The sequence below is a fragment of the Triturus cristatus genome, chromosome 7 (genome assembly GCF_964204655.1).
Source record: "Triturus cristatus chromosome 7, aTriCri1.1, whole genome shotgun sequence".
NCBI classification, from domain to species: Eukaryota; Metazoa; Chordata; class Amphibia; order Caudata; family Salamandridae; genus Triturus; species Triturus cristatus.
This window is the reverse complement of record NC_140590.1, coordinates 26,774,690-26,788,406: the sequence shown is the minus strand read 5'-3', so window position 1 is coordinate 26,788,406 and position 13,717 is coordinate 26,774,690. Positions and strand designations below refer to the sequence as shown.

The window sequence follows — 13,717 nt, the reverse complement described above, 5'->3', positions numbered from 1 at the left end:
ATATAAGTGAGCCATTGGGGGTGTCTATTTTGGCGACTATATTTTCAGTATTAGGTAAAGGCAGAGAGGGGAGCTGTCTGAGTTGGAACTTTTTATTGACGATTATTGCTGCTCCTCCCCCAGTTTTTCCGCCAGGGCGGAGTGCTGATAGAATATAGTAGTCTGCAGGTAGGGCAGCTAAAATATCCGGTAGTGAGTCCGGAGTGAGCCAGGTCTCCGTCAGTAGCAGCATGTCAGGTTGTTTGTCCATGAGTAGCAGAAATATATCAGATTGGTGCTTAATCATGGAGCGGGTGTTAAGATAGATACACCTGAACGTGTAGGTGGAGCAGGGTGTGGTCGTGCGCATAGAGTACTCAGGAGCAGGGGCGTTCGTGAGGGAGGCAGAGTTGCCTATACCTAAGTGAGAAATGCGTTTAGCTGCGTGATAAGGGACAGGTGGACACGTCGTGGCGGTTGGGCGCCATACCTGTAGTTCAGCAGAAGTATAAGTGTAGTGGCTCGCAGCGTCCTTGGCCCCTGGTCCCGGACGCTCGCGGACGAGCGCAGACGAGCTTGCCTTATGCGCGCCTTCGGCGCGCATTCGTCGCGCCCGCTGCGCTCGTCCGCTGCGCTTCCTGTATAGGCACATGATTTATAGCTGGCAGGGGGGATGAGATGTGGGCGTGGCCTGACCGGGTGGGCGTGGCCTATGTCCTGGGCAATGGCGGCAGGGAAACCAAAACAAGCCCTCGCCAATGGAAGCTTGTATCTCAGCTGTCAGAGGGCTCGTAAAAGCGCGAAGTGCTCGGTGCAGGTGAGTGCAAGTTTTTAAAAGACCAAAGAAATTCTGTCACTTTCTATTTAAAATATGCAAAATCGCTCTACTCCCGGCTCAAGCCTCAGGAGGTTCCGTTTTTTAAGATGCAGCGCTTGTAGTCAGCGCTCTCTATATAGCGCGGGAAGGTAGGGGTGGGCGTGGCCTGACCGGGTGGGCGTGGCCTATGTCCTGGGCAATGGCGGCAGGGAAACCAAAACAAGCCCTCGCCAATGGAAGCTTGTATCTCAGCTGTCAGAGGGCTCGTGAAAGCGCGAAGTGCTCGGTGCAGGTGAGTGCAAGTTTTTAAAAGACCAAAGAAATTCTGTCACTTTCTATTTAAGGTCTAGGATCGGCCTCAATCGACCCTCCTTTTTGGGAATTAGGAAGTACCGGGAGTAGAATCTCTGACCCCTTTCCTGCTCCGGCACAACCTCTATTGCCCCTTTCCGCAGCAAAGATAGTACCTCCTGTTGTAGAACCAATAGGTGGTCCTCTGAGCACCAGTCCTGATGAGGGGGGAAAGGAAGGAGAAACTCCCGGGAGGGAAGGGCATATCCATTTTCTACGAAATTCAAAACACAGAGATCTGAAGTAAAAGACCTCCAATTTCACAGAAAATCGGATATCCGTCCTCCCACAGGACCAACATGCTCTAGGATGGAGGATCTAGGACTGCTTCCCTGGGAGAGGAGGAGGAGGAGACTTGCTGCCGAGTAGTGCCTCACAGACAACCTCTACCTTTTCTTCTTTATGACCTAGACAGAGGGTTCGCCTGTTGCTGCTGTTGTGACTGCTGTTATTGTTTGGCTCGAAAGTTAGAAGTCCTGCCAAACCCGTGAAATATGCAGTACCCAAAACCTTTGGGCTGGGACTGAAGACCCAATGATCCCGTTGTGGCTCTTCTATCTTTGAAGCGCTGTAGCGCAGTCAGCTTTGGCACCAAATAGATGAGAGTCATCAAAAGGCAAGTCCAATAGGGTGGCCTGTACATCTGATAAAAGCCAGAAACCCCTTAGCCAAGCATGCCTCCTGGTTGCCACCGAGGAACCCATAACTCTGGTGACAGAGTCCGCCATATCAATTCCTGACTGGATGGCCTGACAGGCTGCAGCTTGGGTGTCAGATAAAACTTCAGCGAAATGGCCTTGAACATCCTCTGGAAGCTTGGGGTGCACCTCCTTTCCGCGTCATTCAGAGCATGGATACAGCAACCCAGCAGACATGGTGCATTTGTCGATTTCAGAGCCATAATGGCTGAAGAAAACCCTTTTTTTGCTGACTGCTCCATCCTCTTGGATTCTGTATCTGCAGGCGTGGATGGGAAACAGCCTGCAGAATGTTTAGTAGAGCATGATGCCTGGTCTACTACACTCTCAGGAGATGGGTGTGTGGAAAGGAAATCAGGATCTCCAGGAGCCACCTTATATCTCCTGCTACTGATCTAGAAATGGCAGGGGCAGTCATTGGCTTCTACCACACCTTCAAAATGGGCTCAGCCAGAGCCTCATTAAAGGGAAGCAGAGATTCCGAAGCAGAAGGAGAGTGAAGTACTTTTGTTAAAATATTGAACTTATGTTCTGCAGTAGGTAACGGCAAATCTAGAAGCTCTGCTGCCTTCTTTATTATAGAGTGATAAGAGGAAACTTCCTGCAATGGTAGACCTTTCGGGTGGAGAGCTCCCATTCAGGAGATAAGGAGATGTATCCAAACCTCTAGTCTCTTGCAGTCCCTCAAACTCCTTCATAGGGTCAACAGTCTCACCCTCTTCAGCCTCTCCCTGCTGCTCCTGATATTCTTCCTCCTCCAGCAGCCTCTGTGCCTCCCTTCTGAATCTCATCCTAGGGACCAGCACTGGCGGTGTCAGACGCAGCGTCGATGACTTCGGGACCGGCATTGATGGAGGTTCCACAGGAATAGTCGGAGGCGCCGGACCGGAGCCATACGGCGCAGGCGAAGACCCATCCAACGGAACTCTTACACCTCCAGGGATTGCACCGGCATCGAGAACCTCGGCGTCGGGAGAGGCCAACTTCCAGGAGCCAATGGCATGAAAGGTACCTGTGTGAAGTGAGGTGGCAAACCTCTAAGGGAATATGAAAGCAGTTCTATGGCGACAACTGGCGCACCAGCAGGGTTAGTCGCTCTGGCAAACATGCCAAACATCGTATTTAGGAAATGCAAAGGATCCGTACCTGGAGCCAGAAAATCTGGGTATTCCAGATCCGCTGGTTCTGAGACCGCTCGAGGACGCAGTCTAATTGGCTCCAGTTGAGGCGCCGGAGACACAAGAGCTGGGGGTGGAGTGGCCAGAGGCGAAGGCATCGCTTCTCTGGGCGCCGGTGAGACTTTCGGAGCCAGATACTGTTGAAGTAACCTGAGGCGAAGGGGAATGAGAGACACCATCCTTGCGGTGACGTCGGAGTACCAGAGACCCCGAGTTCAGTGTTTCATCCTTCGACAACCGACATCTGGATTTTCTTGTGCTTTCTCGAAAACTTGGATGTGTGTGGAGTCAGCGACTTGGACTTGGATCTTGTCCTCCTTAGGCCCCTTTTCTGCTTTTTTGCCCTGGCCATAAAAAGTTTGGCCTCCCTTTCTATCAAGGCCTTCTGAATAATGCGCCAGCATGGCGAACAACCCTCAACGTCGTGGTCCAACGAGAGACACTATAAACAATCCTCATGGGGGTCAGTAATTGATGTGTGACGCCTAAATTCCTGGCAAGGTTTAAAACTGGACTTCTGGGTAGCCATGATCACTGATCCAACTGCAGAAAGAACCTGCAACAAAGATACTCCAGAAAGAGAGCCCTGGAAAAAAAGTTATGCGTCGACGGTGCAGAAAAAAGGGAGCGGACGTCAGCACGCTGAAGAAGTCTTCTTATGGCTCTAATGACGTCATGCGGAGTGGCGTGTGGAACTGTTCTATTGTGATGTCCTGGTCGACGTGGGAGATCAATGGAGAAGCGTTTACGTGGAATGCTGATCATGGTGTAATTCAAAAGGTGAGGAATCCACAGGCAGGTGTATCCATCTGAAATATGAACGTCATTGGTTTGAACCTCAGCAAGCATAACTCAGCGTTTCAACTTTCCCAAGTTGATGAAATGAGTACCACTGAGTGGGATGATAAAACACATTATTTTAGAACCTAGAGACTGCTCGGTTGGTAGCACGCGCAATGTTATAATCATTTTTAATGTGTGATGTCCTAAACTTGAATATAATTACGAGGGCCCTTTTTGCACGCGCACCAAGTGCAGACCAAGTTGCCCCATTATCAAGTCTGTACCATTATTGGTCTGACAATGTTCTCATTTTAAAACTTAATTTTTCCACTTAGGCCTGTTGTGTTTGTGATTCACAAAAAGTGCAAGTAATTGACTCACAGCATTGCACCAACATTTGAAATGTGAGTGGTCCTTATGACCTCACTGTAGTAGTTGGTGCCGCACCCACCTTTGGAAATCCCAGGCCTGCTAGGGTATCTTCTTGAAACACTCAATAAAACGTGCCAAGTGGTTTAGCACCATATGCCCTCTGCACTGTCTCTTTGTGTTTGTCTGTGACATCTGTGGGTTTTCTTGAAATAGGGACACACAAGTAGGCTTTTAAGGAAAATGTATGCTTTTATAGACCTGTACAAATTAGACTTTCAGCAGAGTGACTTTAATTTTCAAAGATCCAAGTGGACAAAAATCATAGATGAGTTCATCAGCCAGTCCTGACTCTCTAGCCAGCACCCATTTGCATTCTGGTACTTGTAGCTTTACGTTTTCTGATATAGGCATGGACTTTGAAATCCAGGCACACAGTACAGTGGGCCAAAAATCCAGAACTATCTGAAGGGCCTACATTTGACATGTGGCCAATTGGCAGCTAGGAGCATAACGGCTCTATGCATGAGTCTGGGTCCAGGATGACAGAGAGATGATGGCTCTCAAAGAATGCAATCTGCAAAATTCACTTGTCAACAACGTGGGGCCAGTATGAATACTTCTGGATTGCATGTCGGGATGCAAACTCAGCAGACAGTTGTAAGTTCTGTACACATCACTTGTGAGGCCTCGTCTGCTGTATTGGGCCCAGTCATGCAGGTTACATCTAAAAAAAACAATGCAAAACTATTAACAGGACAGTCAGGGACATATTCAGACAACTTCATTCAGGTGGACAAAGATGTGCAAAAACCAATAAAACAATGAGGAAACAGGAATTCCCATCCACACACTCAGGATCAGTAACTACATGCATGTCTTTAAAGAACACTACATCACAACAGTCATGAGTCCAACGCCCATCGCAGGACCTCCCACCCAGATTCACTATCTGGTTGGATCTCTGCCTGTGACCCTGTACAGCACTCTGCGTCCTTTCAACTATGTGTGCACTTTACAAATACCATCAATGTGAATACGATAGCACAGGGTTCAAGCATCAAGTCCTGCCTGTGGAGGCTCCATATTCTTACATATTCCGAGGGAGGGTATGTGTTGGTAGGCATGAGTGAGAGACAGCAGAAGCTGTACACAGTGCAGTCAGCAAGCATTCTTTAGTGGTGGAACCCTCTGACAATTACAGACAAGAGACTGGTAGCTGGTGATGCTCTAAAGCAGCATTCACTCTGATGTAAATAGTAATGTAAGTACCCCAACAGAAGTACCAAGGATTGGAGGAGATACATTAAAATGGACTAGGATAAACGCCAGTGTCAGTTGTGCTGAGGAAGCATGGTTAACTTCAGAGACTGTTTTGGGTAGAAAGGGGGCAGGGACTCTGAGATGAGGTTAAACCTATGGCCCTTTTTTCTGGTCATATGTAATGTTTCTGTGCTATGTCATGGGGAAGGGAGAAGGCTGGGGATCTTGTGTCTTGCAGTAAGAGAGAAAAGGGTGTTTCTGCTCTTTGTGGGCTGCATGCCAAGGATGCTTAATTTAAGCTGGTGGCTGCAGGCGGGACCCAACTGCATTCTTTTTTAGAGACTTGTGCATTTTTTTAAACCATCACACTGTAAAACCGAACAAGAGAAAGGCATCAAGGGGTGTGGGCAGAAAGAGGAAGGGAAATCTGGAAAACAGTGAAAAGGACCTTCAAGAGTGAGGTAATATGGATGGAGAGTATGTCGGTGGGTGAAAGAGCCGGGAGCTGAAATCAAGAGTAGACCGCCTTGGTATTCAACAACCTCAGCCTTCACACAAGCTTCTCCTCAGCATTGGGCAATGATGCATGCAAGCTTCTCCTCAGCATTGGGCAATGATGTATGCAAGCTTCTCCTCAGCATTGGGCAATGATGCATGCGAGCTTCTACTCAACATTGGGCAATGATGCATGCGAGCTTCGCCTCAGCATTGGGCAATGATGCATGCGACCTTCTACTCGGCATTCGCCAACGAAGCATGGGAGTTTCTGCATGGCATTTGGCAATGATGCGTGTAAGCTTCTCCTCAGCATTGGGCAATGATGCATGCAAGCTTATACTCAGCATTGGGCAATGATGCATGCAAGCTTCTCCTCAGCATTGGGCAATGATGCATGCGAGCTTCTACTCGGCATTCGCCAATGAAGCATGCGAGTTTCTGCATGGCATTTGGCAATGATACATGCAAGCTTCTGTTAAAAAGAAAGTAAAAAAATTAAGTCACCTGCAATTACTGATTTGCAAATTAAGTTCACTGGCAACCCAACATTGCCCAATGGCATTTCATTGCCCCGATGGAATTTCATTTCTCAGCCTCCTGTAGTTTGGGGCTGATTTGAATGTTTTTCAGCTGATTTTAGTTTCCAGTGTGGTGCTAAAGGCAGCGGAGGTGATGGCCAAGCTGCTGTTACCAATGATAATGGAATATCAGCAGAGGATTCCACAGGCTGCAGATTATACAGGGTGGGTAGGCAGTTCCCTCTGCCACCCTATTTCTCGGTCAGTTTCCCTAGAAAGTGATCAGAAAGTCTCCAAACACACACAAGGCAATGTCTAATAACAGGTCTGAGAGGTGGAAAAAAAAAAAAAAACTCCTTTTTGGTTGGCAGAATCACTCATTTTCTTTTGACCAAGTGTTTTGCTATCACTTGTTCTCATGGCACAAGTATTCCTGTATTTATGTTTATGTATGTAAGTGGTATTTCTTTAGAAAGAACCCAGCCACAATGCAGTGGATCACTGTACACACTCAAAGACAAGCTCAAAGTCAACCAGTGGTGGTCGAATTAGCTGATTTCTGGACTATTAACGCTTTGGGAAGTAGTGTTCTTTAAAGCGGCGTTTCTTCAATGTGTAAAATTTCCACCTGCAGGGGTCCACCTTTCGTACAGAAAATAAACATAGTATTTGCACTACTTTTCTTAGATTTTTAAGTCCGTGGACTGCTATTACCTGCCTATTTGGTACTCAATCCCCTATATATTTTGAGAGCCAGGCCCTGGCAGTGTAGAGCCCAAAATCTTTTTGCCAGCGATGCTGAGGGATTTTGGAATCATCAGGCACCGTTTAATGGGTGTGCGGTCTCACACAACAGGCGATTTGTATAGGGTCATTGGAAAGTCCAATAAGTTGTCCATGTCCCCCCCCCCCGAAATGTATTGTCTCAAGCGCCACTGCAAAGCAGGAACCCTTGCACCACGATGCAAGGATGTCTCTGTTGGTGTTAGGGAGCACACAGTGCAGGAAGCACACAGTGCACCAGCACAGGGAGAGAGCAGGAATGTCCCATATCTTAGTCGATATATTCACATTCCTGCCCTTGCCATGTGACGCAGCACAGCAAGTTGTCTTGCTGCGTTGCTCTTTGTCACATTAGCGTAATTCTGGCCCAGGGTATCTAATACAAGCATGCGAAAAATTTGCAATTTGTATCTGTGTGATAACATAACATTTCAGAAAAATTCCATTAAGTTACATGAAAGGCAAAACATTAGAGTGTCCGTGAATTACTGTGAAAAGACAGTAGCTTGAGACGAGCGTACAGCTTCGTAGTGCTCTATTCAGATATAACAACCTCTGTCGTATCTGAGGCAGAGCCCTAGGACGAGACTGGAAGGGTAAGTTACTTACCTGTAATCCTAGTTCTCTTCCAGGGGTATCCTCATCAAAGTCATAAGCACTGAATATTCCCGCCCATGTGCGGGGACCCCGGAAATAATAAAATCCTATATGTAAAAAACATACATATATACAGCTCTGTATATGTATAAACATATATTATTTTTTCCCAAGCAAATGCAGCCCCTAAAAAAGAAGGCTAGGCAATGTATAAATACACATCCAATAATACATATAGGTATAATAAAACACCTAAATCTCTTTTTTTTTTTTTTTTTAATGAGGTAAACACTCATGAGAAAGCAAAAAAGAGAAAACTGTGGGAAACACAGATCTACAACACATTGCTAGCCTGCAGGCTGCATTGCAATACAATACCATAGAGACTGAAAAGCCCTGTATAGGTAAAAACTGGCACCGTGCCTTTAAGGCAGCCCTGGCTTCCATATCCCATCATGCCTCAGGGGTGACAGTTAGGTCAGTTGTTCTTTGCGGGACCGTAGTCCTAAACACAAAGATATATCCTTTCCATAATGAATAATACACTTCTTCTCATTTGCCTGGGGAGGTGGGTGGGTTGCTTATGACTTTGATGAGGATACCCCTGGAAGAGAACTAGGATTATAGGTAAGTAACTTACCCTTCTCTTCCAGGGGATCCTCATCAATAGTCATAATCACTGAATAGAGTAGCAAGCTCACCTTCCACCTGCAGGCAAATGAAAAAAAAGATTGTACCACACATGGAGTAAGAAAATCATGAAAATGATTATGTATGGAACAGATTCCTCAAGGAGGCTTGTCCTACTTGAGTGTCTGCTCTGGTGTCCGAATCCAGACAATAGTGTCTGGTAAAGGTGTGGACAGATCTCCAAGTGGCTGCCTTGCAGATCTCGGAGAGTGGGACATTATTGAGAAAAGCAGCGGTAGCCGCTTTTCCTCTTGTAGAATGCGCTCTAGGGCGCGCCCCCAATGGTTTCTGAGCCAGTTGGTAGGCCAATGTAATACTTGAAACAATCCACCTAGCAATGGAACGTTTGGATGCAGCAAAGCCCATACGGACAACCCCGTAGTTCACAAACAGTTGATCAGATTTCCTAACATTCTTAGTCCTATCTAGATAGAATTTTAGGACCCCTTTGACATCTAAAGAATGCAACGCCCTCTCTGCCGGAGAGGAGGGGTTGGGAAAAAAGGTTGGCAAGGAGATGGCTTGGTTTACATGAAAGTCCGATACCACCTTAGGCAGGAATGAGGGATGAGTCCTCATCACTACCCTATTGAGATGAAACGTAGTGTAGGGTTCTTTAGAACAGAGGGCCTGTATCTCACTGACCCTCCGTGCTGAAGTGATGGCTATTAAAAAGGCTGTATTCCATGTGAGGTGCTGTAGGCTAGCCTTATGAATAGGCTCAAAAGGAGAACCCATGAGCCTTGACAGAACCAAGTTTAGCTCCCAGGAAGGAGAGGGAGGTCTAACAGGGGGATAGACTTTCTTGAGACCTTGCAAGAAATCCTTCACCACCTGCAACTTAAAAAATGACTGCTGCGAAGGCGAACGCCTGTATGCTGTTATGGCTGCTAGGTGAACCTTTATGGATGAAAATTTCAACCCTGCCCTCGCTAAATGAAGAAGATAGGGCAAAATTACATCCTCCTGGCATTTTGTTGGATCATAATGATGCTGAGCACACCATATGTAAAATCTTTTCCACTTACAGAAGTAGGAATGTCTTGTCGAAGGCCTCCTGGCTTCCTTAAGTATGGACATACACTCTTGAGGGAGGTTCAGATGTCCATACTGGAGGACTTCAGGAGCCATGCTGTTAAGCTCAGCGAGGGAAGGCTGGGATGGTAAATCTTCCCCTGCATCTTGGATAACAAGTCCGGCCTGCACGGCAGCCGTTTGTGGGGGCGGATCAACATGTGCAGGAGATCCGTGTACCACCACTGCCTCGGCCAGTCCGGTGCTATGAGGATCATCTTGGCAGATGAATTCTGCAGCTTGGTCACCACCTTGGGGATTAGTGGGAGAGGCGGAAAAGCGTACACAAATGTCATTGACCAATTGATCAAAAGGGCATTCCCTAGGGATCCTGGTCGATGGTATCTTGAGGCGAAGCCTCGGCATTTTTTGTTGTGCTCGTCCGCGAAGAGGTCCACTTGCGGACGCCCCCATTCCCCGAAGAAGTCTTCTAACACCTCGTCGTTTATTACCCAGTCCTCTGGTTCTTGAAAATGACGACTGAGTAAGTCCGCTTGCACATTGAGTTCTCCTGGTAGGTGCACCGCTTTCAATGAGATGTTCCTTGCTAGGATCCAGTGCCACAGGGACTGAGCTTCCAGCGAGAGCGTCCTGGATCGAGTACCCCCCTGCTTGTTCAGGTAGTACATTGTGGTGGTATTGTCCGTCTGTACTAGAATGGTACTCGTCGTGATCGCAGGCAGGAACGCTTTGAGGGCTAGGTGGACTGCCCTGAGCTCCAGCATGTTGATGTGGTACAACTGCTCGCTGCTGGACCACCGTCCCTGAGTTTGCAGAGACCCGAAATGCGCACCCCAGCCTTGAAGGGATGCGTCGGTGATTAAGGTCTGAGTTGGGGGTTCTTGATGGAAGGGGATCCCCACTTGTAGATTCAGTGGCTTCAGCCACCACTTGACTGACTGCCTGGCCGCTGAGGAAAGGCAAACTTTTTCTTCCCACAGGGAGTTCCTTTGATCCCATTTGTCCTCGAGATCTTGCTGGAGAGGACGCATCCTTAGCCTGGCATTGGGCACTAGGAAAATGCAGGATGCCATGGCCCCTAGCAGAGATGAGATTTGTCTTGCCGACGACAGATTGTTGGATAGAATCTGCCTGCCTTTGAGGATAATGGATGACTGTCTTTCCTCCGAAGGAAACACTTTTCCTACTATGGAGTCTATAGTTGCACCCAGGTAGTGGATCCTCTGTGTTGGTGAAAAATTGGACTTTTTGGCATTCACTCTGAGACCCAACTTGCGACATAAGCTCAGGCAAAGCGACAGCTGCGATCGAACACTCTGAGGGGATGGACCCTTTATTAGCCAGTCGTCTAGGTAGGGATAGACGAAGACTCCTGCCCGCCTCAGAGCAGCCGCTACTACTGCCACGCATTTGGTGAATACTCGAGGAGCTGACTTCAGGCCAAATGGAAGAACCTTGAACTGATAGTGAGAGTTCCCCACCGCAAACCTGAGAAATTTTCGATGATTCAGTTGGATGGGAATATGGAAATATGCGTACTGAAGGTCCAGCGAACACATCCAATCGCCCAACCGGAGAAGAGGATATATTTGGTGGAGCGCCAGCATGCGAAATTTTTCCTTTCTTATGTGTTTGTTCAGTATCCGTAGGTCCAAAATGGGTCTGAACTCTACCTTCGCACTCCTTTTTTGAATCAGAAAGTATCTGGAGTAAACTCCCTTTCCTCTTTGGTTTTTGGGTACTTTTTCTATTGCAGATTTGAGCAGAAGAGTCGCCACCTCTTCTCTGAGCTGCGTTAGATGCTGGGCCGAATGAACAGGAGGAATCGATGGAGGGTGGCTTCAGAAACGAAGCGAGTACCCATGCCGCAGTATATTCAGAACCCACTTGTCCTTTGTGATGGATTGCCACTCTGGAAGATGATGCGCAACACTTCCTCCCACCGGAGCGGTGGACAGCATCGGAGGAAGCGGTTCCTCATTGCTTCCCTGGAGCCTTGTTTCCAGCGTTTGACTGCCTGTTGTTACCACGTCCCCTGGATGGTCTGCGGGACTGGTACTGCTGTTTCTTTTGACCTTGCTGGTCCTGGTTCTTCTGCCACTGAGGGGTTTGAACCCTCTGCTGGTAGTTACGCCTGTCATTTCCCCTGCGGCGTCGAAACTCTTTCCTCTTTTCAAGCCCCACGGCTTTCATGGTCTCCAGTTATGCTTTCATACGGGCCATTTCTTCATCTGCATGAGACCCAAAAAGTGAACTGCCCGAGAAAGGCAGATTTAGTATTCTCGCCTGCGCTTCCGGCTTCAAGGCCGTCAATCTGATCCAAGATGATCTTCTGCTGTGATTCCATGGGCATAAGAATGCGCTGCTAGTGTTGCCCCATCTGCCGCTGCACTTATGACCTGGTTAGAAACCAGACTTCCCTCGTGCAAAATTTCTTCAAAGTCCCGTCTATCCTCTGATGGAACTTTTTCAATGAACCTCTGGAGAGAGTCCCACAATGATCTATCATAGCGCCCCAGAAGCGCTGAGGCGCTGGCCACCTTCAAGTTAGAAGATGCCGAACCGCAAACTCTCCTCCCCCAAGAGTCTTGCGTCTTACTGTCTTTATCTGGGGGCACCGTTGAAGACCCCGCTACTGCATGCGTCTTTCTGGCAGCAGCGGTGATGACAGAATCCGGTGGAGGATCTGATCTTAGGAACAGAGGATCTTCTGGAGCCGGACGGTACTTTTTTATAATTCGCGCCGGTGCAGATTTGGTGGTCGCTGGCGTGAGAAAAATATCCATTACGGGTTGTAGCAAACCAGGGACTAACGGCAACAGTGGGCGTGACACTGCTCGTTCATGAAGAGTTTCAAAGATTATGGAGGAGGTGATCTCCTGAACCGGCATAGGGATATTTAATTTTGTAGCTCCTCTACACAACACTTCCTGAAAAGTAGAGATATCATCCACCGGAGATACCCTGGAGGGTGGTGTCTCCGAGAGTGTCGGCGAATAATCCCTTCTGGATGATCTAGATGACGGGGAGGAAGAAGGGGTCCTACGGCGCCTTCTCTCCGATCTGGTCGACTCTCTCCTGTGGGAGGAGGATCTGGATCGCCTCCTTGGTGTTCGAGAGCGACGTCGAGAATCTCTTCCCCGAGAACGTGATCTGACCGGTCTCGCTGGAAAGTCCATGTCTCTTAACCTTGTTAGTGAGGCCTTAACTGCGTAAGACATAGCCGAGTCCTGAGGTATCTCTCTTGCGGGACTTTGAGGTACAGCATGTCCCTCTTCCAGCGGACTATTTTCTCTTGCAGGCACTGGAGATTGATTCACAATTTCCGGTGACTCGGACCTTGAACTCGAGCCCTCTGATCCTGAAGGCGAGATAGATATAAGACGTGGTGAATCATGTTCCGAAGTTGTATATACCAGTCTATGAGGGGATTTGCGCCTTGAGACTGGCCGGATCGTAAGGCGAACATGCGACACCTCCTGAGAACCCTCTGCAGAGGGCCGCCTCGACGGCGATAGGCCTATCACCCTAGACCTGGGACTTGACTCCTCGAGGATCAATGGAGATTTTTCTTGCCTCGACGTCGAGAACCTCGACGGAGGACTTGGTCTGAACGGAGGTCTAGACCCCCGACGGGGAATCTCGCCTCGACGTTATGGACTTCTCCAAAGCCTTGGAGACCTGCGAGGACGGAGGCACCTGCCTCGACGTCGACTCCGACGGAGGCACCTGCCTCGACGTCGACTCCGACGAAGGCTCCTGCCTCGACGTCGGTCTTGACGGAGGCGCCTGCCTCGACGTCGAATGCTCCGACGACGAATACCTCGACGTCGCCATTCTCTTCGCCGACGATCGATCTTTCCTCGACGGCGAACTTGGTCTTGATGGTGATCTTGGTCTCGACGTCGACGTAGACTTCGGAGTCGAACGCCTACGAACCTCTTGTGACGTCGACTGATCTCTTACAGTCCTCGGCGTCGAATGATGTCCTTCCTTCGACGTCGAACGATGTCTCTGTTTCGACGTCGAGCGATCTTCCCTTGACGTCGAAAGATGCCTTTTAGACGTCGACCTGTGACGCCGATCCTTCGACGCCGATCTCTTAGACGTCGAAGTCGTCGACGACGAACGCATCCGCTTCGTCGCTGTATCTAAAGT

At 48.6% G+C, this 13,717-nt stretch overlaps 1 protein-coding gene across 1 annotated transcript in view; it reads right to left on the bottom strand.

The window, feature by feature from the left end:
• Nucleotides 1–3,696: 3,696 nt before the first annotated feature.
• LOC146808723 (cell adhesion molecule CEACAM8-like) overlaps nucleotides 3,697–13,717 on the bottom strand; it is a 468,434-nt gene continuing 458,413 nt past the window's right edge. Inside the window, exon 6 of the mRNA XM_085614223.1 lies at nucleotides 3,697–4,902. Coding sequence (XP_085470349.1) covers nucleotides 4,897–4,902 — 6 coding nt within the window. The 3' untranslated portion in view covers nucleotides 3,697–4,896. The remainder of the gene's footprint in view (nucleotides 4,903–13,717) is intronic.